Source organism: Toxotes jaculatrix, chromosome 5, assembly GCF_017976425.1.
Source record: "Toxotes jaculatrix isolate fToxJac2 chromosome 5, fToxJac2.pri, whole genome shotgun sequence".
In the NCBI taxonomy this organism is placed as follows: domain Eukaryota; kingdom Metazoa; phylum Chordata; class Actinopteri; family Toxotidae; genus Toxotes; species Toxotes jaculatrix.
Genome location: NC_054398.1, coordinates 23,906,125 through 23,933,067, shown reverse-complemented (window position 1 = coordinate 23,933,067; position 26,943 = coordinate 23,906,125). Strand labels below are relative to the sequence as shown.

The window sequence follows — 26,943 nt, the reverse complement described above, 5'->3', positions numbered from 1 at the left end:
AGTATAGAAGGTTTTCAGGAGATGGAAGAAAACAATGATCAAAGTGCACTGCGACAGCTGTGAGTAGCAGGCAGTGAATTCTTTTAGAAATACAGATAACATGCAGACATGTAGATGTTGGCAGAGAGAAGATCATTTCATTACTCATCAATCACCTTTTATGTGTTATTATCATTCAATGAATGAGCTGGACAAAACATTTGCTCAGTTCATTTGTGCACACAATTTGCTCAGTAATAAAGGTGTGTGTTATTAACCCATCTGAAGGCACCAAAGACAATCTGCATTGTTTTAACTGAGTTTCCATCCGTGGCAGAACCATGGTTAAGGAAGCTGACAGTTCTCTATGCATTTTTTTGACACAAGCAGTCTGTGCCTCATCCGACCATTCAGTCTTACTTACAATATACTCTCTTTTTCTGCCCCAGTTGTTACATAATTACAGCCATTATTTGAGCACAGCCAATTTTCCACCGGACCTCAGTGACAGTGCCGGCCATGGTTGCTATGACATTTGTCAGACATTGTTAAAGCCTCTATAGACTATCACACCGGAGGTTGAGAAAAGTGGGCTTGTGACCTGCAGATCACTGGTTTGACTGCCAGACAGACACCTGCTGAAAAGTCTGGGCACTGAACCTGAACGGCTGCCATCAAAGAGAGTGAGGCAGTAACTCCCAAAATGCATCAGCAGTAACAGACTCTGGCAAAATGAATGTATATAACTTTGTAAGTTAAAAGCTCAGTTTTACTGATGAAGCCAACTTTTCCTGCAGAAAAAGATAAAAAGTTATGACAGAAAAGGGGAAACACTATATTATAAAAATATAGCCGGTGTAATGTTGAAGCGTCCTAAAGCAGACACTGAATAGCTGCATCCTGACTCATTTAAAGTTGCCCTTGAGAATCACCACTATCTAGTGGAACTGTAACGTTTGAGCTCAGGTATCAATGATATTAGAAAGTTCAGTATTTAACCATTGAAGCCAGGGTCAAGACACCAGTTCCTTTAATTTATTTGTATACATCTATTACCAATACCTGCTTTTCCTGTGCAGGATCAAGGAAGAGTCTATCCCAGTTCACACTGGGTGAGAACAGGGCTTGATTAACAAACTTCTGGGTGCCCCGGTCAAGAGCGGTGATGTCGAAGGACCTCAACACAAGACCAGGACAGAAAGGAAGGGAAAATACCCTCAAGCACAGTGAAAAGATTTAACTTTTCGTTTTACTGTAACATCCATACTGTTTCATTTGGCTGATTTGACGACATGACCAAAAACATCTGAAACCAAAGCAGAGAAAATCTGTCTAGAAACAAAATAAACTAGCAAACTCCACAGAGAAAGGCCCCACCCAGCCGGTGGATTTGAACCGACATAAGAGTGCTTAAGTTAAAGTTCTAAAGATGGACAAAGGTGGACTCAAACTACATCGCCGCTGATAAGTTAAAGTTAAACAGTTAAAGTTTTTCATCTGGCACAGATGATACAATGAAAAATGGACCTGGAAATGTGAAATTTTATTTTGTTTAATGCATTTCTTCATCTCTCAAACCACTGACATGACTACAGTTTCTCCTCTGACGAATGACAATCTGATTTCTGCCCCATCTTCTTGGATGATGACGAGGCCAACTATTTTGCTATTGCTATTGCTGCTATTATTTTTGTGGATTAATCGAGTAATTGCTCGTTTTATAAAATGCCAGAAAATTGTTTTTAAAAAAAGGCCTAGAAAGGATCAGCTAAGTCAATGAAAAATTAGGTGAAATTATGTTGTAAGCTTGACTTAACCTGCTCAGCTGAGGTCTATTAGTAGTGTTTAACTGTTCGCTGCTGTTCCAGCCCATTGAGCTATAATTGTGTCAACTGTATAAATGCACAACATCTGAGGCACTGACGCTGATTCATCTTTCATTACACACATTAAAGAAATACATCGGTGCTGATTGTTTCTCCTTCAGCAAACCATGACGTTCTCGCATTAAGTGAGTGTGTGTGTGTGTGTGTGTGTGTGCCTGTCTGCAGTATGAGCCAGCAAACATACTTATACACTGTGCACATATTCATGAAATCTCATCGCACCATCCTCTATTCTGAAAACCTCTGAAGGAAGACTACTCCCCCTGACACTGCACGCGCACACGCACACACACACACACACACACACACACACACACACACACACACACACACACACACACACACACACACACACACACACACACACACACACACACACACACACACACACACACACCAACTCTGCCACCACTATAATAAACGATTTGGTGTGACGGCTGCATGAGTGTGTATATGGACTGGCAGCAGCACTGGGAGGCATTCACAGCTGGAAAACAGCAAACACACACACTAATTAGAGGGAAGCTGGTTGGCCAAGCATGATGCAAAGACACAGAGCGAGTCATACACTGTCATATTAAAGTCCCTCATCTGTAAATATACAGTATGTGTACGTCCGTACATATTTTATGGTGTTTGCCTTTGCCTGTATGTCTGTGTCTGCAAGTGTGTGTGTGTGTGTGTTCGTGATGCAGTGGTCTATTTTTAGGCCGAGGGTAATTCTGTGGAACGGGCTGTGGTCCCTGTTGCAAAGTAGCACTCTGTCTTGTAGGTGAGCCGCTCAGGGTGCAGAGCAGCTATTTATTACATTAATGGCACACGATCAGACAACCTAAAAGCCCAGAGAACCCTGTCTGTGACCTGTGGGTTGCTGGTTCAAATCCCTAGCCAGACAAGAATAATCAGGGAGGGTGAGGTAATTAAACACGAGCAGTGCTTTCCCCTCCCTTTAGAAATCTATTTGAGGCGTACCTACACTAGACACCTAATCCCAATCCGTTCAAGTGGATCTGATCAGTGGCTAACAGCAGCTGAGTGTAGTTGAACATGGCAGCTCAGTCAATCTGGGTTACTTTTAGTTCTGAACTGATTAGCCAACGAATCATTTATAAATTTTATATGAATTTATAATGGTTAAAATCATTTATCAAGCAGGAAATGCCCAACATTACTTGGTTGAAGCCTCTCAGATGAGAGGATTTACTGTTTTTCTTTGCCTTATATTAAACGGAGTATCATTGGGGTTTTAATTGCTATCACTGCACAGTGGATAAGTAAGTAATTAATTAATTTCAGCTCTTGGAGATCATGATGGGCATTTGAACTTTTTTTTATGAAATCTTATTGACTGAATGGTTCTGCAAAAATGGGTAATGAAAGTGATTGCAGATCTAATACATTTCCCAAGATAAATGAGATCGAGTAAATGCTGAGTTATTTCACTAGATACTGTAGGTGAAATGTTTGCTCTGCTGGTGATGCTAGATGAAAAGTCAGAGGATCAACAAAGTCATTAGGATCCACCCTCTGGGCACCACGGATATCTGCCCCAAATTTAATGGCAATTCACCCGACAGCTGTCGAGATATTGAAGTCTGGACCAAAGTGATAGACCGACAGACTTTTCCAGCCCCAGAGCCATGCCACTAGTGTGGCTCTGAAACAGCTTAATTCAAGACTTTCAAGGTTTGGGTCAGGAACACAGAGTGGAGAACAGAGTAATATCCTTAAGCAATGGATTTTCAAATGTGAGCTGCTCAGCAAAAATAGTCTCCTTCTTGTCACCGTGTTTAACTGTGTGAATCTAGAGCCTGCATGCTCACCAAACTGAACAAAATCTAAAGCCAGAATAGCAGAAACTGAAGAATATCAACAGGATTACTGATTTTAAAAAAAGAGCCGTACCTTAATAGCAATAACTCAGGGAGTGTTCGTTTTTTTTTCTTTTTTAAGATAATACAGGAACTCAAATCAGAGACCTTTAAGTGAGAAACCAATCCTTTAGAGCCAATAAAGCTGATTTCAAATATGGAGGCAGGGAACTGACGAGGCACATAAAGGTACATGAATTCATAACAGCAAGCTGGGACCCCAAAGGATCTCCTAAATGGCATGGACTTTGATAAATCCGAAAGAAGTAGTGCATACTGGTTATGAACACAACATCACTAAATATGCAACCAGCGACAGAGAACACAAGTGCTCAAAGGAGAATTGTGACACACAACCCGCTGGAGATGATTTCTGTCTCTGCGCTCCCTCTGATGTTGTGTCAGAGGCGGAGTGAATGTGACTTATTCAAAATATGGATTCATTTCTTGATGATGGCGTGCAATGCAAGAGGGACACGAATGACTCATCTTTCCTCAGAGACAAGATTCTTTTGTTAAGAGTTTTTCTAGTCAGAATGAGGCTTCTGCGCTGTTTTCCTGCTGTTCGATGGCAGGGGTGATGAGCCAGAGCACCTGGGAGGGCTGCAGGCCAGGAAAAAACACGGGGCGTGGAGACGGCGACGGGCCATTGTGATGGATGCCCTGTCAACTCTGTTCCGCACTCCATGACACATGTTCAATCTTAGTCCCGCGGCACCTGTTGATAGGGCAGGATGAGATTTCACGCCACTGTGGAGCTGTGTATGTGTATGTGCATGTGTGCGAGCGAGTGAAATGGAGTGTAAGATATAGACTTAAAGAAAGAAAAGTGACAGGGAGAGAGAGTGAGCCAAGGAAAATGAATAAACAAGACAGGAAGAGAGGCCTTTCAGTTCCTGTCTGTACATCTTTGTGTTGCACGAAACCAGATCTGCATTTGGAAGCTCAAACTGGAATTCGTTAACATTGCTTATACTGAATCGCCTCAATGAATTTCATCATTTCGTCAGCGACAGCAAATTGGCGGAGTCAATGACAGCTTGAAGGACAACAAGACACAAAGTGAAGAGTGGAAAGAAAAGCACAGACTCCGAAACAAATCGAATTGTGTCTCGTGTTATTGTTGCTGTTGCTGTCAGTTGATAGTGGAATGTGTGTGAGTTATATCCAGGAGTAGATACGAGCAGTGATGTACAGCAAATCTGACATGAGCCCCGTTTTAGAATTCAGCACGAAAACCTGCAGTGTGAATGCGACTAAAAATCCCAAACATAAACAGATACAAGGCCGGAGAGAAAGAAAACAGAGACGGAAGATTTTCGTTTTTTGCTGGACTGGACCAGCGAGGCCAGCCCTGTAAACACGGCTGGTTGAGTGCTGAAGCTCCCCACTGGCCTTTGTTCTTTCAAAATGAACCGGCCTGAACGGTTTCTTTTACATCATCAGGGCGTGTCTACAGGCAGTGTTGCCAACTTATACTGACCCCAGATTTATCGACTTTTCAGACCATTCGCTCTCTTTTCTCTGCTCTCTTCTGTCTTTTCAAACCAAGACATTAAACCTTTGACAGTAACTGACCTCTTTATGACCAGCTCAACATTTCTTTGTGGTGATTTTCTCTCTTACACTACTCTCGAGATACAGATGTGGCTCTAACCTTTGCACCTCTGCTTGGAGATTGAAGAATTAAAACGTATTCTGCTCTTGCAGGTATTTCACTGACTGCATGACAACAGTCTGTGTGACAGGGCTGAATGCTAGAGAGGTAGTGCATGTGACCAACACTGGTTTTTGTGTGTTGCAATGCACTGTGTTGATATACTGATTTTATGCTTAAATCATCAAAATGCACACATGAATCATAGCATTCAGACTGACACATACACAGATGCATCGTTCCACTCCATACTAAACACAACTGTCTTTCTCATACTGAGAGGAGCTTTATATACAACAACAGCAAAATTACACTGAACCATGCACACACACATGCATACACACATGCACACACACATGCACACACAGGCTAACCTTGGAGGCAGAGGTGGTGTCCACAGTGGAGGAGGTGATGGCAGTGGAGGCCTCACTGACAGTGGTGCTGGAGAGCTGCTCACCCGTGGGTCTGGACATCATGCGAGCACCCTGCGGCCTGGACAACAACACACACACACACACACACACACACACACACACACACACACACACACACACACACACACACACACACACACACACACACACACACACACACACACACACACACACACACACACACACACACACACACAGAGAGGGTAAACAAACTTTTTCCAGTTTCAAAAGAAAGCGTGTATATACTGTACATCCTCAGGAGTGTGTATGCAGAGTTTACACAGGTCAGCGTGGTCAAATGAATGAAGTGTGCAGAAGTGTGAGGATGAAGAGTCAGGACAGAGAACGTTTGTGGAGGTCAAAGAGGCCAAGAACAGATTGTGTGTGTGTGTGTGTGTGTGTGTGTGTGTGTGTGTGTGTGTGTGTGTGTGTCTGTCTGTCTGTCTGTCTGTCTGTCTGTCTGTCTGTCTGTCTGTCTGTCTGTCTGTCTGTCTGTCTGTCTGTCTGTCTGTCTGTCTGTCTGTGTAAACCAGACAGCCAATATTTGACACTGCGACAGCTGAATGACCTGAAGTCAGGATGTCCTAAATTTTCTCCCTGTCCCCACAGCACACACCTTGGGGGGCAATGAATAAAATCTCTCCCCAGTGTGTGTGTGTGTGCGTGTGTGTATAAGATCTATTTTTCCTTTGTACCCTCAGGTTAGTGCAGACCTATTACCTTGCATGACCATTTCACAACAGGAGGCTGATAAATAGACTTACAAACCAGCAGCAGCAGAAAAATAAAAGTGCACACAGCAGCAGACTGCATTATGTAACTGCCTTCTTCCACAAAGATAAATTAGCACAAGTCCTTAATCCAAATGTACACAAAACCATACAGTCACACATATGAGACTCATGTTGTTAGGTTACTGTCAAATTAAATGACCAAACTTAAGATTTTTGAATTATTTGGATGTTTTAAAAATAAGTTGTGTACTAAGTCTGATCTGTATTATGTGCCCTGATGGAAAACTGAAGCATTTTCATGCCTCAAAGAGAGAGAATGAGATAATATGGAGAGAAAGGTTGGGAGTTTTGCCCTAATTACCCGAAATTACGTCATTAAATAAGTTAATGTACCTGAACAGCCTCATTGACAAGCAGCAGCTATCATTTCAAGGTTTCCGTCCTCCATAGATTTCCAGTTGGCTGGTGAAACAATGACCGCAGTAGGCAGATTTTGGAATTTGATTACTATGAATCAGATAAAATAAAACCATCGCGACTCTCAAATGTCACTTTTTAGTACCTGGCACATAACAACCTTGGTTTCAGACTGACTGCCATGCAATGTAAGGTTCTCCAACAGTTTATGAAAAGATTTCATTAGCCAAAAGGATTACACAACGTTTTCAGAGCACAGAGGGCCATGCAGCCACAAATTAAAACAAAACTGGATTTGCAAGTTCTTACATGAAAGCAGGAAAATGCAGCATGTAATTTATATGGACAGTAGCACAGAAAGTAAGGTGGCAATGGAGCAGTATGAGGCCAGAACAGGTTGTGGAGTCTCTCCACAAAACAAAGTGTTCAGGGATCAGAGATTCATGAATCGTGCTCGACTATAAAGAAAAAGAAGGGTTAGGGTTAGGTGTGGGGTTAGGGTGAAGAAAACGTGAACAAAAGACACCGAAGAGTCTGGCTTTAAAATTAGAAATGCAAAACTAGAAACAGGTCCAAGTTCAGGTTTTAAATCTTTCTGTTCAGGGTTTTGTTTTTAAGTCTAAGACATCCTGCTTATCTTAGACTGTTTTTCAACAGGTGCTTCACAGCGATTACCAACAGTCTTCACCTCAAACAGATTTTCTAACCTGCTTCAATGAAATATTAACAGATCTTCTTGTCTGCAGTCGTTTCTCCTGCTTATTAAGCTTTTGTTTCACCAAAGTTTTCAAAAGGAGGAAAATCAACACTCGCTGGAGATCGTGATCTTATTTATTTTTTAGACAGGGGGTTTTGGGCGGTTACGGGTTATTTTTTTAGGTTTCTATGGATACAGGTGCAGTATGAAAGTCTTTAAATTCATTAGCAAACACAGTTCTACAGCTTCAACAACTACACAGTGTTACCTCTGTTTGTTAGACAGGAAGAGTCAGCTTTCACAGCTTCACTTTTTTTTTTCCTTTGGTAATTTAATTCTCCGTGTTCAGACAGAGTTAACAGTACATTACTGATACTGATCATCAACTAATTTCACTTCTTATACTTGTATCACTTTCAGGAAACTGGGCTCTTGTTAGTTCACAGTTGTCATCCTCTGTTTAACTAACAGAGTTAATGAATTTAATTTTGTTGTCATTTATAGATTCAGCCTAAACTGCATCAATAGATCTCTACACCAACGCAGTCACACAGCAGCGTTCTCTTAAATGGTTTGGCTCTTTACTGATGGAGCAGTGTCTTAATCCAGCCATGGTTCCACAAACATCCTAAAATCCTGCCTGCAGTGGTCATTTGCCTAGTACTGTTTGTTTGTCCATGTCCACAAACATACTGTATGATGAAAAGAAATACTTCTGCTAGAAATATGCTATCACATCAACAGAGGACTAAAGAAAAAAGACCATACAGAAAAAGAGTTGGGCTTGTGTTTATGTTTCTATTCTGTTGTTGGGACTTTTTTATACAGTTTCTTCTCAATGTCTAATTTTTAATGTTTGTCCTTTTCATTTCATTTCTTTGATTTACTAACGTTTACCTCTGGTATGTTCTGCCTTACGCTTTTTTGATTTATGCTGCTAACTTTGTGGAAGCTGACGAGGATCTAATTAAGACCAAAGCACAATATTATATCCAAAGATTGAGGCTTAGCAGTGCAGGTTTAAAAAAAAAAAAACAGACACACACGCACACGCACACACACGCACACACACACGCACACACACGCGCACACACACCCCTTAGGAAACACACTGCACCAAAAACGTGACTGCCTGCTTGCTGGCTACAGTCAGAGCGTCTCTTTGCGTGATGACAGTCTCATTATTGCTGCTGTCTTACTGTGGTGAGACAGATGAGACATTCCACGCTGGATGTTTTATCGTCAACACGCTGACACCAGGCGGAGTATATGTGCAAATCTGTCTGATTAATTTCAGAAGGGAAAACACTGGCAGTGCAACACATTCCTTCATCCAAGAATCCAACCTAATTACCTAGAACTATATTTCTCACCAACACACACCCCTCTGTCTTTTTCAAATGAATCATTTTTATTTTTAGCCTTTTTATTTCTGTAAACACACATTTGACTCTTGGAGGCTTCTCTATTAGTGAAAACTGCTCTTTTAGTGAAATAAAAAGCTCTAATTTGTCTGATTTAAATACATTTTGGAATAAATCAAAATACTGGTCTCCTTTCGTTTTTTTTTTTCTTACTCGATCTTTGTCTCAAAGAAGATTTTGTTGCCTGTTGCTGGCACCCTCCCTGTATTTCTCTTTCTCTTACACAAATCAACAGACTGAATGCACTTTCATCTCTGCCCTCCATATTACAGACTGAACTCTTCCACACCAGCACATCCACCAGTTTCAGTACATTACCAGCTTCTATCTACAGATGCATAATGTAAACCTCTCAAACGTGGTGTGGGTGGGTTGAGAGTGAGAGAGAGAGGGACATTAGCTGTGTTTTCATTCTGCTGTCAAGAGAATTTCATGCAAACTTTTGAAAGGTCAGGAACTATAAAATGTAAATTAGATGCATTTTCATCAAAGTCAAAATAATTTATTCACTGAAAGGATTTTTAAAAAATGATTGGTGTCAGGGAAAGTCATTCTTCTTTGATTAAGAGCTAATGTTCGGTATAATTTAAGCTCTCCAGAGACAGAAACATAGACAAGCACTTAAAACTGAGCCACTCCACTGGCCAGTAATAACAAAACCTTTCACTTGCTTTTGTTTATCATTTCTTTATCAAAACAAAGTCTGGAGTGCAGGTTTTGGGGGATTTGGTCGAATTCTTATTGAACTTTTTGATATTTCTCCATTTGCAAAGAAAAAGGAGAACGACAAGAGTGTTTACGAACTTGCTGTTAAAAAAGAGAAGAAATCAGCAAAGTAATAGACAGATCCTTTGATTCTGTCACAGATAAATTCAAAAACCAGAGAAACTACACCATTACATTGTACTATACAATGCTCAGCTCCTCTGTTTGCCATAAAGGACACAGATTCTACTGGGAGAGATTTTCTACAGGAGTTCAACTTCCTTCACTGATTCAGAAAGGAGTTCCTGAAACGCAGTCTTGAGGGACACAAGTTGGCCTTTGAGTGCGAGTTAGCGCTCACTCAGGCGGGCTGGAGAAGATTCATAAAAACACAACCCACTCATTTATTTCAAATGTCCAGGTCTTTGGTGGTAATCTGTTTACCTTTTTGCAGCAAACAGAGAGAGAGAGAAACACAAAGCGTCTGAGAGCAAGACAGAAAAAAAAGGAAAGATAATGACAGAAAAACAGAAAAGTGAAAAGACAGGCGGTAGAGACAGGAGACTCAAGAGGGAAAGCAGAATAAGTGACAACCCACTGCACCATAACCTGCCACAGTGAAGAGCAAATCAACATTAAAATGATATTATATCCCTCTGTTTAAACCCTGCTTTCGTCACTGATTTTTCAACATACAATCCTTTTTCCTTACTATGTTTTATGGTCTTTGCAGTCTACTTGCTGGTTTTGAAACCAGTTTTATGACTGTGATGTCTGATTTATGGTGTGCAAGTGTCTGTCACTTTAAAATGCACCAGACATCAGCTTCTCAGAGATTCTGCAGCCTTGCTTTAAGGGAAACACTGCACACGACATACACCCCACACAAAACAATCTAAGTTTAATGTCTTAATTTCTTATCAGTTCAAGCCACATTTATTCTCAGAGCTAAGAACGTTCCCAACAAGTAGAATCAACGAGTTCCTTATTTTGCCAATAGAAACGACATCCATTTTCCAGTTTCAATAATCGCACTGTAAGACATCGTTCAGTAAGTGAACATGCAGTATAGGCTTTGAAATCCCATTCAGTTCCAGCGGAGCAGCTTTGATTTACGTGCTTTGCTCAGGGATACCACTGATTGAAGCAGCTGAGGGGGGGCAAAAGCTTTATTCGCTTTATTTCCCTGCCAAGATTTTCCCAGTCTTAATATTCAAACTATCAAATATCCCGTTACAGTCTAACAACTCTGACCTTTAGACTTTTGCAGAACCACACAAGTTAAGCCCAATTTAAACTGATTTACACCCTCTCTGTGAATGTATCTTCTATATCTCTTATTAGAAATCAACAACATCTTGAAGATGTAAACATCGTCTCTTATTGCAGAATAAGATGCCACAAAAATGGCTGATGGATGCAGGGGAGCTGAGAGGTAAGAGCGAACAGACAAATGACACCACTTCTTTCCTCAGAAGGTGCCGCTGTATATTACTGTGGCACCTACAAAGCCACAGTCAGTTCTTCACCACTTTATAACTCAAAGGGACACCTTTGAGTTACATTTTACACATGAAGTTTAGTTTACTCGTCAGCTTGTGAAAACTGTTGTATAATATCTTCTGTATTTCTGAAAAACCCTTGAAACCAGTGCAAACTGAGTTGTGTTCAATTTTTGAAGCTTTACTGATACTGGAGACTAAAACTCATCTGGGCCTCTGCTGCTTCAGTTTTGACCATTCCTTTTTAATCTGTGTCTTGAGAGTCACCCAGCTTTACTGAAGTGCAATGCTAAATCGCTGGAGCAATAACACTTCACTGAAGGATGAATTTTGACAAATGAAAGGAAGTGATGCAGGGATGGAACCAAATGGGGCAATCACTACAGAGAAATCAACTCATCTACCCAAAATGCACTGGGCTCTCGTTTCACCCCAATCCAAAGAGAATCCTTTGAAGTGACTTCAAAAGTTAGAAGCTTGAAAATAAACTGTGCGAGCGTGATACTCAGAGCCCATGATTAAAAAATACATGAAAACATGGGACCAAATATCACTAATGACGGTTCAAAGACAAACAGTGCGAACACAATGTTCAGCTTCTGTGAAATCTTTCAGTCAATGCAAACATGACATTTTCCTTCAGGTCTTACTTCTCCATCTCTGATGTGAATAAATTACTGAGAAGAACACAAGGAGGACCAGCACTTAAGACGGGCACTTATCAGCCCAGTCAAAACGTGACAGAGAAGCAAACCAGATCCAAAGAATACTGCATATTAATCTCACTCATCCAAATTGACTGTGAGTCAAGAGTGACACAACAGTATGGGTTGGAGGTCGTTCATTGTCTGTTCATCAGGAGGAAAGCAGTTCGCCGCCTCTCGTTATGTCTGTGGGAGGAAAAGGCGGCGATGTAGCAAACAAAGAGGAAGATTTGATCACACAGGAAAAGTAACTGTCGAAAAGATTCTGACATTTCACAAGACTTTTCCTGTATTTTAATGATACCTCTCACAAGAAAACGGGAAAAGTCACTTAAGACACTTAGAAACTTGGCAAACTCCCACAACCGCCGCCAGGTGTAAAACACACACATACAGCAGCGACGAAATATGCCAAAAATCCACAGTGCTGGCCGCCCACACAGACACACCTGACCTTTAAATACGGTCAGACTCTCACTGCATGAACTGATGAGTTTTGCAGACCAAAACGTTCAGAAGTGTTACAGTAAATTATCTGAAAGAAAAACAGAGGTAGCCCGTCTTCAAACGGAGAGTGGAGATCATTATTTCAGCACTGACACATTGTTATCCCCAATTCCGCCTCAATTTTATGTCAGGACAAACAGCAAGAACTAAAAAGTTTCTTCTAACTGTGTTGGTAAGGAGAGCACAGGTCCCCTTCTCAGAAGAGTATTACTTGCAATAACAGTTCTCCAAAAAATATCCACCTTCTGCATCTCAATTATCCACTTTAAACTTTGTTTCCCTGACACTTCTGTCTAAACAAATCATTCAGTGTGATCTTCCTCCACGATGTGGATGGGGTGAGATTGCCGTGCGCTGCCTGCCTGTAATTCTGCGAACAGGTCTTTCATTGATGACTTACTTGTCACTTGTTTTGCCTGTCAGTTGTTTTGTCATTTCTTTTAACTTAATGATCCTGACAGCTGCACTGTGCATCATCTCACTCTCAGAAAGAAACCAAATAACCGTGTTTTTTAAAATGATGAAAAGTTATTATAAGGTCTTGTGATATTAGAAAAAACAGGAAATGAAATTATCTATTAACTGCTGTACCCACTGTTAGATTATTAGAGCAGCACGCATCTAAATTATTCAAGCTTACCATGTTTTAAATACTCAAAGTGGGTAAGAACCACACATTCCATCTACCACTGTATGCCTCTGTTTCAATTCCACACGGCTGCTATGGCAACAGTCAACCAAAGCGTTGCCATGCTGCACCCCTGCCGGAGCACCATGTGTGCACTCATCACATTGCTGGCGTAGCTTCCTTTAAATCACCAGATCCCACATCAATGAGCAGGGGACGGGTCAAAGACAGAAAAATATGTGGACAGCTAGAGGTAGAACAGTCAAGGGCTTCTGGAGAACATAAAGAGGGACAGAGGGGAGCAACGTGGAGGCAGAGTTAAGAGAAACAAATGTGACAAAGGGAAAGACATGCTGACAGCCAGGAATTCTGTTCATCTCCATTTATACAGTGAAAAGTTAGACCAGGCAGGCGTGCTCTGTTCCAGCAAAACACAGCTTCCACTTGATTTGTGTATGTTAATAAAAAAAAATGTTTTGTTGCCCATATACTTGCAAGGTAAATCAGTTCAGAGTTTTAAAAAGCAAAAACTACCATGATGGATGAAACAATATGAAAATCTATGCAAAAAAAAATTTTGCTCTAAAACTGGTCTTGAAATCTAGACCAGTGCATGACAAACAGGAGATGAGAGATTTGTATCATGCTGTGCCACAACGTTGTGCAGGAAATTAAGTCTGCATAAATTTCTATATCAGGATTAACAATAAAAGATTAAGAAACCTAAAACTGACATTCCTTCAAGCTATCCAGGAAAACCAAACCTATAAATTCCAGCCTAGTGTCAGTGACTTCCAGCTTTTCCATGACCCTAGAGCTGATGACAAGAAGAGAGACAGACAGACAGACAGACGTGGTGGGAATAGACTTAGAAACACTTCAGATGCAAATACTGAGACCCAGACAGCAGCAGCCAAGGAAGTTATTCCATCTCTCCTGCTGCCAAAATAAGAGTTGATAACGTACTCATAGAAGCTGTAAAGTCCTGACACTTTAGCCACTTTAATCCACGATAACCCCTCGTGAGCAGGCCCGCTGACGCCAGCCTCCATACACACACATACACAGCGGACCCTGCTGCTAATATCGCTCTCAGATGGAGTTTCATCTCTGCTTTGATGGCCTGTGAGCCGATGCCTCCATCAAAGTTGACGCTGACATCAAAAAAAAAAAAGAGCCTGGCTGGTGCTGGAGGTGAAAGATATATACCAGAATGTGAGCTCCACTGAACCAGAATGTGAGCTCCACTGAACTACACAACTTGTGTGCCGGCCTGTGGCGTCGACAGGGTGGCAGCAGTCTAAAGGTTAGCTCTGCACCAGCGCAGCCGACTCGGTGGCCAGCAGTCAAAGGCATGAGCGAGTGTGTAAGTACATGAATGTAAAGTGGGGTTATGTTGAAAAAGACCAGCACAGTTGAGCAAAAAACTTCATCCTTGAATGAATAGAAAAGTTTTCAAAAGTGCTTTAGCCTCAGTGAAAACCTCGAGTGCTTTATGCGGCCTCTCTGCAGCCTTAAATAACTGCACAGTGGATGTTTTGGATAGAGCCTGGGGCAACAGCTGAAATTGTTTTTCTTGGATTGCTTGCAGTGTTGCGATGGTAATTGGATAATTAGGATCCACAGCTAACAGAAGGTGGATATATAATTCCCAGCCTCCTAAATACTTTAATGGTAAGTACATAATCTTTGCTTTGAACTGTACATTGTATTTGAATTAGAGGAATTTCAGGAGTATTTAACGATGGAAACGTTAACGAGGAACTCATAATACAAACACTGTGATTTGCTATCATGAATGGAATGAGAGAAGGAAGGATGATGACTGTATCAGAAAAGGAGAGAGTCATTTTTTTGATGGTGAAGGGCAATTACAAGTATTAAACTAAAACCAAAGAGCAATAGCACACACAAGGTCACTGAGCTTAAAGAGGACTGGCACTGATTCACTCTGACTGAAAGAATTAGCCTGTAGCAGTCCCACTCTTATTTAACTGATGAAAGGCTCCAAATATACTGGACCCCAGCAGACTTAAAATCTCAAACAGTAGAGATCCATCAAGAAAAAGTTCAATAATCCCTCTACATTGGGAGGCGATCAAGACTGAAAATGTTACTTATAAAACAGCACCAAGATCTAATTTAAGCTTAAAAGAAATAGTTTGACATTCTGGAAAATAGGCTCAAATGTGGGAAACAGCTAGTTTGGCTCAATGAAGCTCAAGTTCACAATCTTTATTTTCTTCTGGAAGCTTCACACCTTCTTTACTGTGATTACAAAGTAATTTAACTGATGGTACTCACAGCAGAGAACATCCTTGAGTGTAATATTATAATATTACACTGACAGAGAAAATAATGCAATACAGGTATAGAACACACTGACTCCTTCTATCATGAACCTGTGCAGAATTCTCCACCCATTCTCGTAGCCACTCATGTACACGCAAACACGCAGTATGTTTGTATGTGTGTGTTGCACAGACACATTAACATAGCGGTTTGGACAGGCCTTCTTCACGCCTACGCAGCTGCTAATAAGACAGATCCATCAGAACACAGCGAGGAAAAATGTAACCCAGGAGTGAGGGAAAATGAGGGGAAGAGGGACAGAAAAAGACGGGGGAGCATGAGAGGTTGGGGGAGTGATGCAGAGAGAAAGCGAAGCAGTAAAAGAAAAACAAATGAGATACAGAAAAGAGACTGAGAAGAGAGTCAGACTGGGAGAGGTGTTGAAGCTCAGGAGGATAGAAAAGATATGACGGCACAAGGATGTTTGCATGTGCGGTCAGCGCCAGACGAGGGAGGCTGACAGATGTGAAAAATAACCCTCGCTGAGAGAGACTTTCAGTGCTAGAAAAACATGCTTTGCTTTTCTGGCAGCCAGGTACACTGAAGTCTGCCACCAGATTAGAACTGATTACATCTGAGCATTCTTCCATTTTATCTGCATAATCTATTCTTTCTTTGTTTTTTTTTTATTTTTATTCGATTTTAAATTGTTAGTAAAAACTGAATCTACATGTCATTATTGTTGTTTTTCTATCACTAATTGGATCCATCATAGATGAATTCTCTGGAGTGACAAGTTTACATTTAATTTATCGCGTACATCGAAACGAAACGAAAAGAACACTGAATAAAACTGAACCGTTTAGAGTTAATTTGAAGTAACTGACAAATTATACACAAGAAAAAGACAAAAAGATGCAGATGTAAAGAAAGGGGATAGATAAAGAAGTCAAAATAAGATAAAGGAGAGAGAAGGAGATCAAATAATGAAAAAAGAATAAAAGGAAAGAAAAAAGAATGAAACAGTTCTGAGGAAAGGGTTAGGACAGAAAATATGAAGCACAGGGAAGGAAGGAAAAGCAAAATGGCAGAAAAAGTGACGGGGTGGGAAGGATGGAAATAGAGAGAACAGGAAATGGAAAACAATGAGATAGTGACAGAGAGGAAAAAATGAAAAGAGAAAATTGGTTACTAGAAATGGAGCCTGTGCAGTGAAACTCCATTATATTTTAATGAGTGTCTTCCTTGGATTAGCAGCTACAAAAGCTCTCTATTAATTGTTCTTCACTAAATTAGCGACTGAATTTGGCTCAGATCTTTTCAGGAGGAATTAAACCAGGACAGCTGATGGTATTGTCCTGTGTACCTGTCATAAAACATTCAAATGAAATGCAAAAAGAAAACTGCAAGCTGTAGCTTTTACAATGGGACATATACTAAGCAAAAATATGGCAGACTTTCCTTTATAATTGTTCGTCAAGTGCTAAAAACTGAGGTCTGACAGGAGAAAAGTGATGTAGAAAAGACTGAAATGCTTTTCACCACAGTAGAAACAATGTAAAGTCCTTGAAGGTTCTCCTCAAAAGATGTTGTTCTAAATTTAAGTTTTAGCAGCTATCAAACTCTGATATAATTAAGTCAAAAGCACAAAGAAGACATTTCTAGTTTTAATCTTCCATGTTTCTGATCTGAAGTGTAGTATTTGTCTGGCATTTCATTCAAAAATGTTTGAATGAACATTTCATGAACAAGGCAAAAACAAAAAAAAAAGCAACAAGAGAATTCTCTTTGACTGCTACAAGTAAACAAGAGTCCGAGCTAATTCATAAAAAAATGACAAAAGGTAACGAATGAAGACCAGTAGAGAAAAGAAAGAGAAGCGTATAAAGGAATTTATTAGCTGATGCCTTGTCCATTCTAGTGCTTAAAGGTCCTGCAAACCCACTTTCTTCAGGCTTCAGGTTAGTGAAGCTCACTGAAGGTCACTAAACTTCTAAGGTGTCCCACGGTCTGTTCACACTCACATGTGCTCTAATCAGCCAAAATAAGTTCCAACAATTATGTTAAGCTTTATTTGTTCAGGACGTTTCATTGACATCAACATCTATTTTGACTGTGGGCAAATTACATATACACAAGATCACAGCAAGACTAAGCAGTTAAACTAAACAACCATCATCATCACACACACAATAATTAAAATAAACACAGATATTATTAAAGTATCAGGGAACAAAACTTCCTGACAGGAATAAGGAATAAGAGTGTCTAACTTCAGATTATGGACACCATTCATTCCAGTAATAGGGTGGATACTTCTGGAAACCATCTTCACCAGTGGCACTGCTGTGGAATCCAACTGTTTACAGTTAGCAGCGTGGGCAGACAGGACATCTGGTTTATGAAGTTTTAGTTTTAAGGCAGGTGGAATCTTTTACTCAACCAAACTCCTCCATATTTATACCACTGTGCGCTAATTGGAAATGGATTCCTGTGACATTACAATTACATATTTTGTCTTTTTGAAATTCAGAACACTAACAGAGTTCTGGAGATCACCAAAAGCAGACTGTAAACCAGACAAGGTCTCGTCTATGGTGGAGCCAAAGGGTGAATTTATTTAATAAATAATATCTTTAGTTTGTGAAAATATATACAGTACAATGAGTACTGTCCTATCTACTATAATCTGCAAGACACTACTTTCAATTAATAATGTAACAGGGACACTATATATTGCTCTATATACTACGTCACCTGACTTCCTCGCTTGCTCCTGTCACAATTGCTATGACAGCTACAGGCTGTCTAACCATAAAATGTCCATAACTACTGCAATAAGCTGCTTGCACAGATGACCTATGGGCTTGTTTTTTACAGGAGGACAGTCTTCATAAACACTGTCAGTGCACTCTGGCTATGACCCATCCATTTCAAGCATACTGACAGCCAAATGTTCCACTGTAGCATATGACTGCTGCAAAAGAATGAATGCAGTATTGATTTTTTTTTTTTTTGTAAGTCTTAGGCTTTGACCAAATGTATTCTGCAAGCTGACATTCAAATTCAGCTTCACCTCACGGGTGTATGCAGGTGGATCTGAACAGCTAAAAGAAATAGAAGAATGACAGGCATACACAGAGCTGCAGTCTCGTTCTAGAGAGTGGACTAAAGCACTAAAACAAATAACTGGAAACACGGGAACACTGTCAAACATATCATTGCATTTTGAGTCACATTCCACCAAAACTGGTTTACAGGAAAGCGCTCTGAGCGAGACGTGGAATTATGCTTCTCATCGGGCTGACAAGGGCAGGCAGCCTCTAACCAAACCAAACAAACCCCTGTGCAAAAGGGCCTAAAAAACTCTCAATGTTAAGCAACACCTTGCTTGAGGTTTTCTCTTGTTTGCTTTTGGATGTTACTATATTTAAGTTACAGGATGTGTTTATGCAGATTCCCCTGTCTTACTGACCTTTATCACAATTTGGGGCAGCAAGGGAAACGAATGTCCCATCTCTTGTAACTGAGCTTCTCTATTGTGGTGAAAGTCTGGTGTCGGGTTTAGTCACTGGCAGGAAATCTTTGCCCAAACAAAGCCCTTAGAGTGCAATACAAACTGTCTACTAAACAGGCATGAGTAAGCACTCTGACTTGTTTATCCCAGAGAGACCTGCACTCACCAGGTCTCTTAAAGTGATAAAGCATCATGGGCTTGCAAATGAAAGTAAACATCAGTGTGTTCAGAGCAGTTACACTGTCGCACCTGGGTATTTAAAGATGATAATACTTCTAGCTGACATGAGGAACAAACAAAAGTGCACAATTGCTAAGTGCAACTTCAAAATAATGACTCTATCAACATCTAATTCTAGTGTCATGTCCAATTTTTATGCTCATTTGAGTTACATTTACAACCAGAAATTCTGAATAGAAAACAAACTTTTGTTTTTTTTCCACTTTTGAACTCTGAAACCTAAAACTGTTAACACAAAAATCCAGTTTATGATGAAAGGAATAGTTTTTGGGAAATACACTTATTTGCTTTTTTGTCAAGGGATGGATGAGTAGACTGATACCACTTAATATGAAGGTACAGCTAGCAGTCAATAAGCTTAGCATAAAGATTGGAAACAGGGGAAAACAGGTAGCATGGCTTAACGTTTTGGTTTTAGAGGGAGGTTTGTGAATGAGGATACCAGGCTACCAGCATTTTATCTATCTATCTATCTATCTATCTATTTATTTATTTATTTATTTATTTATTTATTTATTTATTTATTGGGACCTTTGGACAGAGTAAGGCTTGCTGTTTCCCCTGCCTCTGATCTTAATGCTAAGCTAAGCTAACCAGCTGTGGGCTGTACCATCATATTTAACATGCAAATTCTTAGTGGTATTAACTTTCTCTTCTAACTCTGGGCAAGAAAACAGACAAGAAAAACAGATGCATCTAAAAGAACATTTAGCTGCACTTTGCAAAGCCAAGAGTCCAAACATGGAGAGAGAGAAACACCTTAGTGACTCCTGCTATAGCATCACCAGACAGTGAGAAGGCTCCAACAGCAACGCGTGTCCTTGACAAATACACCAACATTTTCTCCTTTCACTTCCTTATTAAAAAAGAAGCCCTAGTTGGAATGAAATGCCCACGTCTTGACTTAAAACAAAGCAGAACTTTTCATAGAACTTGCTATCCACCCACTCAGTGAAGAATTATAACTTGCTTAACTAAAAGTAATGGCCTTAAGGCAATGATGTTTTCACTGTCAAATAGAAGGTCAGGCAACACCAGTGAAACAGACACTATAACAAACCATAAAAACAGTCATCACAGCAAGAGCAGTGGATTTTTTTCTTTCAGACTCTCCTGATTTTCAGTATCATTTTATTACATCAAAGAAAGTGATCAAATAAACAGCTTGCATCGTGGCACTCACCCCAAAAAATGAAAACAGAAAAACATTTTAGCTGATTTTAGTGCTGATATATCTCCAAACAGCTGGAGAAAGTCAATGTAGCCCAAAAGCATCTGACAACAGTTCAATTTTTTTTACTGCAACAGCTGAGATTTTTTTTTCTTTTTTTTTTTTTGTATGGATAGGCCTGCAGAGAAGAAACAAACTCAGTCACTCACTGTTCTTGCAGGATAAAATCCACGTTCTCTGGAGAAATCTGTCCGGTCACAGGATGGCGAAACGCTGTGGTCCTCTGGTTATGACTGAAGTGACAGAGGGAGGAGAGAGAGGAGACAAAATTAGCAACCTTGGCTGCACTGTAAACACGGTGAAGGCATCACCCTGGATTTTCACCCCCACTCCGTTCACAAGTACAACACACGCAGGCCGATCATTCCCCAGAGGAGTAGCAGGCTTAGAGGCTCTGTCCAACCTCCCCACCCTGATGGGCCTTCGTCCCTGACTTTCCCAGTCCTGTGTAGAATGTGGGGGGTGACTGCAGGACCTCCACCCCACCCCACCCACTCATCCCACCCAACCCATCCTGTACAGCCTGTGTAGGCCAAACTTGTTGGGCTCAGCACAAAATGCTGGACAGTGCAGGCCTGGGCCTCCATCAGTTATAGACTCAGTCAGTCAGTCATTTTAAGCCTCAGCTCAGAGTGTAAAAGCATTTGACTGAGTAAACAACACAGGGTGGCATGGAGGGTCACAGTGTGTGTGTGTGTGTGTGTGTTGGGGAGAGAGCTCCAGTGTTTCACAGCAGAGAGCTGACAGTGTTTGATGTTTGTATTAAAGTTTAAACAGCTCTGAAGTGAATGAACCAAGAGGTCGCTGGACTAAGTGAGGTGTTCATCTCTAATAAACAAACACCTACGAACAAGAAAAGGATAGTAGGTATGCTTCCTTGACTGATAACATGATGACACTTTTCAGAATGGGTTTTCTGCATATACAAAGTACTGAAAGATAACAAATACTCTGGATGACAGATTTACTTTATTTTTATGTCATTTCTCATGCAAATGCCAGTCATGACCTGTGTCTTTCTCTCTTTTACATAAGTGTTAATTCCATATCTTTGGGGTTTGGACTGTTTGGACTCTCAGAAACTGTGATGAACATCTTTGACAATTTTCGGACATTCTACAGACAAAGTTAATCGATTAATTGTAAAAATGTGCAGCACGCAGCAGAATCACAAGCGGCACAGAGCAACCAACTTTGTGAAAGGGAAGTTCCTGCCCTCTAAAGTTCTCCAGTAGTGCTGCTTAGTAGTCACCAGCAGAAGCATAACATTGATGAGGAATACCGTGCACACTCAGCAAACACACCCCATGTGTTCAGAAGGTTCAGAACCCTTTCCCGTCTCTAACAACAATCAATACGTAGTAACACTGTTTTCCATTCCCTCGCAGCTCACATTACTCATGCTGTACTGATTCCTGCTTGATGTGGCAGAGGATCAAGTCCCACAGGACGACAAGGTTTCCCAGGAGACGCAGTGACAGGGACTTACAATGCCATTATGAGCTCACAGCACGAGACCTAAACACAATGTGTCACATGAAACTAGTTGCATATAAATGCACTGCCTGTAGACACCTTCTCGTCAGCTCATAGTGATATCTGTTACCATGTTCCCTCCTGTCAGGTGACTTACTTCTACTACTAAATCTATTATTACTGTTACTAATGACCCAACACTAATAGAGGCCATAAGAAAAAAACTTGACCTTCATATTTATTACTTACTTGAGGGACATTTTGACTTACATTATCACGGATATTATATTCTATTTCTGCCAATAGATCCCCTTAAACCCTGCACACTGGTTCTTCTTTAAAAACTGAGATCCTCATGCAAAATGCCAGTTTTGGGTTTATGAAAGTTTTCTTTGAGCCAGGATCTAGGGGCAAGAGGACGAGAGGCAGTTAAACATTTCTCATAATCTTCACTAAAAAGACGGAAAAATAAGAAAACAAGGAGAAATGTGTTAGAAAAAAAAACAGTTAAACACAACATCATCTATCCAGTGACTGTATTTATGTTTTGTAGTAATATTGTTCCTGATGTGGCGGATGAGGTTGGCCTTTTCTCTTACTGCTGTGTGCTCGGTTGTCGGATACTAAGCGATAAAAAGAAAAAGCACATCCCGTACATAATGTAACAAACTTATAGGTTTCATAAGCCCCAATGAGGCACCTACAGCAGCCTATGGGGGGACTGTACTCACATTTACACATGAAATGTTTGACAGCTGGCCATAAAAAATCTGTGCAGAGTGAAATGCAAAAAAGGGTGCTGAGCAGCATGAAGAACCTTTGCTCCCAATCTGCAAGGGAGCGAAGCAGACCAGTACTGGAGATAGTGTTAGTCATGCTGCCAGAGGAGTGTGTCTTGCTAGACAAAAAGACATAGTAGCATCCCTCAAGGGGACGCGCTCACTGTTTTAACAGCAAAGTCGGAGGAGCTTTGAGAATAAATGACCGTCTGAACAGGACGGAATTATAATTGATCAGCTGTGGCACGAAAAGGGAAACAGATCTTCCCGACAGGCATCTGAGCCATGAGTTATGGCCGGGACATTCTCCTCACATAGCCACGATAAATTCGACAGCAGACCCTAAATGGCAGCCATGTGTCAGTGCTGTTGAAGAGACCAACAAAATATTTTACGTTTTCATGTATATTATTTCATGTATCTGATGCTTAAGACAAAATGTTTAAACTTCCTAATTTAAAGACAGAAAAATGAAATACAAATCTGTCTATCTACATTATTTGGCTATGGTAATACATTTTAAAAGGGGATGAATATTTATGGGAGAGGTCTTTGGTGGATCATGTAAATGGATTACATTAAAAGATTTGAATTACACTGGCAGGAAATTTACATTTAGATAAATGGGAACTAAATTGCATTAGTAGCTTAATTATAGAGCAGGATCAACACATCATTAACATCATTATTACATTAATGGTTTATTATGTTAATGCATTAATATAAGTATTGCACTAAAAGCAGTGTTCTTCGGTGAGGCACTTCTTTCACACTGCTCCTGAGGACAGTGATGATCTTCCACGAGAGAATGTGCGGAGCAAGGCATGCTCAAAAACCTTTATCCCAAGAAATATTAAACAAAATGATGTGATGTAAGACACTAAATCAACATGATACACATGATTTAAAAACACTGTGTTAATTTTGCAGCGATGACAGCCATTAAGACCATCTCTAATTCACTTAAATGTGTAATGAACTAACAGACAGATGCAGCATTCACAGTGATCACATGAAATGAAATGCAGTACGTTAAACCTGTCAACCATGGTTTCTTTGCCAGACTATTAAAAGATAAAGACATATATATGACTGCTCAGGACACAGTCACCTCAAATCTTCTCACTGAGCCCAGCAGCAACCTCAGATTTTGGAATAGACGAGTTAAAACAAAGGCTTGTTTACTTCAGAGCCGATATGTGAACCACTCCTCCCGAGAAACTGATAAATCCATCTCTGATTGCTCACAGAATATGAATGGGAACAGGGTGTCAGTGTCATGAGAGGATGTTTGTCAGGGGCTATGATTTCATTCTGCAGCAAGGTTCAAAATAGTACAAGATATAATAGACATGATAACGTCATTGGAGAAGAGCAGAGGCAACAATGACCTGAGCAGTAAACGAAAAATGTTGAAAGTGATAAAAGCTTTACATAGTGCCCTTTTAAAAAAAAATCCCCTTTAACACTTGCCATGAAAGACCTGTTCACAACGTACTTTACATCTCTGGGTCCATTTGCCGTGTGGTGTATTTTGTGAATTTTTCCTGTTCTCACTTCAAAGAGAGTCGTGTCCAATGCAAGTTCAGTAGAGTTGAATAACGTAAAAATATCAGTGTCTCGTTTTATACAAGTCATACAACAAGAAATTCATCGAAGAACCACAACCAAGAGTGATATCAACAGGCTTTACCCATCTCATTGCCCTTCTCTAGGAATCAGTAAATAACTGAAGTAAAGTTAAAAGAGGGCGCTACAGGGAGAGGGGGGTTACCCAAAAAGTTAGGATAGGATAGGATAATGTATTTTTGATCTCTGCTTAAAATATTATAAAGTATAGTTCAGGTACATGAGATCTTTTGCTGCTTGTATAACTACAGAAGGCAACATGCAGCTACACAGCAAACAGCTAACAGTGGAAAAGGTTATGTTTCACAAGAGTTAGACAAATGTTCCTGACTATCGACTAACTAACTGACTGATTTCCCCTTTAACGCATAAACTGCACATCCCCAATATAAACACTGACTCGTACACAGTACTCAGAAAACAGAGGGTATTATTGTTTATTGTTCGACGTATCCTTTTGTATGGTAGCACCTGGAGTGTTAATACGGTACATCACCATCTTCCCCCAGATAAGAGGTATAAATGAAGTTGGTATGAATTCACTGTGCCCACACAAAAACCTTTAAAAACATTCAGAGTGTATGACATGTGGCTCAAATGAGAATACAAGTGTGTGAAGGCTTTGAATTCAAGGCCCCTGCTCAGTCTTTCATTGGGTTCTTCATGTATTATATGTGCCATTATTTTATTGTAGCTCTCTGTGGCTACAAGGTAAGTGCACCTGAAACACAGCATCATCTAAAAGCGCACACTGCAACTGTAAAAGTGTATTCCACTCATCCCAGCCTTTTCTGTTGTCCTATAAACACTACTCTCCAGGGACAACTGAGGCACTACTCTACCTTCCCCTGCCGGCTCTCCAGCTATGAGAAACTTACATAACAACCATATCATTAAAAGAGCTACCTCTCAAAAAAGCCCAACACCCACTGATTAAAATAGCCTACTTGATGCTCACACTGTGCACGCAGCTTTCCATGTAAGGTGTGGTGTTTACCTGCAGGGTGGCAGGAGGTATGACGGCTCTAGGATATAGACGGGCCGAGTCAGAGGAGGCGGAGGAGGTGATACATTTATAGGGCTGAGTACTGTAGTAATGCTGATACAATAATTACATTTTGTACTAATATAAATATCATACTTGTTCTTGATACTAAATTCTTCTGCTTGTTAAGATGATCATTGTTTTCTATTCTTTTAACAAACATTGTTTATTCTGAAATAACCCATCAAAGGATTTACATTCAGTAATTACCACTCTCTCTATATGTAATAGTTTTTATTATTGGTGACAAAGTCCAGTCATTGATACAGTCTCAGCCTCAGTGTTTCTTCTACAGCTGTGCCAGGGTTGTATTAAGTTACTGCTAATGCTGACACAACATTTCTTACTGCCACTGCTTCACATTAAAAGACATTCAATGCCAGCTTTTGGTACTTGACGGTTTTTGATCCATAGAGCTAGGAAAACATTTCACTCAGTATCAAAAAAGACCTGAGATTTGATGCCCTGGTTTATACATTAAAGACAATAGTGAGTTGTTATTCTGAAATCCCCCTGGCTGCATGCTTGCTAAACTACTGAATTCAGAAAGTTGTGTTTCTTTTATTTTTGCCATAAATATTAAACTTGATTTATTTGGATAATCCAATGGTAATTTAACCACAAGGCAACTGAGAGGTTTCGGTAGCCGTGCAAGCTTTTAGTTTTAAAATATGTGAATTAGTTTCTGCTGCAAAACATCTGAGACTAGCCTGAGAATTTAAATAGATCCATCAGTTTTAACCTGCATATGCACAGACTGTCACTCATACAAATATGTTGAGGTTGATGCACAGAAAACAAGTTAGCATTAATCGTTTCATCAGACTGTCTACAACATATTAATCCTCAAATCAGAGGCCAAAAGGGGACAAATTCAGCTGCTTCTGATTCAGCGTGGTCTCTCAGAAGCTAACAACAGACGGCTGTGATTATAACAATCAGCTGAGCTCAGACTTGCTGTATATAGCACATAGATGTCTTTGTGATTCTAGCACCTGTTTCAGCACTGACACCAGAGTGGAACGTATCTATCAAAACACATCAAAATCATTACAGGTTCTTGCCTGTGCACTGAACAAACTTTTACTTTGTTATTGACACAACAGCTTGTGTTACATAAAAAAAAAAAACCCTGACAGAATTCACACAAACTTTATCGACAAAGTGGCTCATCATTTTTGATGTATGAGAAAAGCACCATCTCTCCCTTTCACACCAGCATCCACTCTAAAACATTAATTTGGGGTTTGGTGGCACGACACTGAAAGATCTAAAAGAAGGTATACAACTGGTGCTTTCATGCCATGTAATTCTTGAGCAAACACAGAAACCCAAACAAGCTCTTCAGACAAAATGGCTCATTACTTTGTCATCTGTGAAAAAGATGCAAAGACCACTCTCCCTTTCATGCCAGTTTAATGCTTCAATTTTGTAATTTTTCTGGTCTCCTATTGATCCCCATTTATCAGAACAGCTCCCCTGCAGCTGAAGCAGATTTTGTTCCTCACTCAAACACAACCATGACATTAGGGAGTAGGGAATTAAAGCAAACCTTCCTCATACAAGACAATCTTGCAGTCAGCTGGTAT

The 26,943-nt window shown here is 40.3% G+C and overlaps 1 protein-coding gene across 5 annotated transcripts in view; it reads right to left on the bottom strand.

Moving 5' to 3' along the window:
- The window catches only part of plekha7a (pleckstrin homology domain containing, family A member 7a), a 144,054-nt gene that overhangs the window by 63,075 nt on the left and 54,036 nt on the right, over window positions 1–26,943 (bottom strand). For all 5 annotated transcript variants that reach the window (XM_041039214.1, XM_041039215.1, XM_041039216.1 and 2 more), the window contains 2 exons: window positions 20,575–20,658; window positions 5,768–5,885 (listed from right to left, as the gene is read on the bottom strand). In XM_041039214.1, coding sequence (XP_040895148.1) covers window positions 5,768–5,885; window positions 20,575–20,658 — 202 coding nt within the window. The remainder of the gene's footprint in view (window positions 1–5,767; window positions 5,886–20,574; window positions 20,659–26,943) is intronic.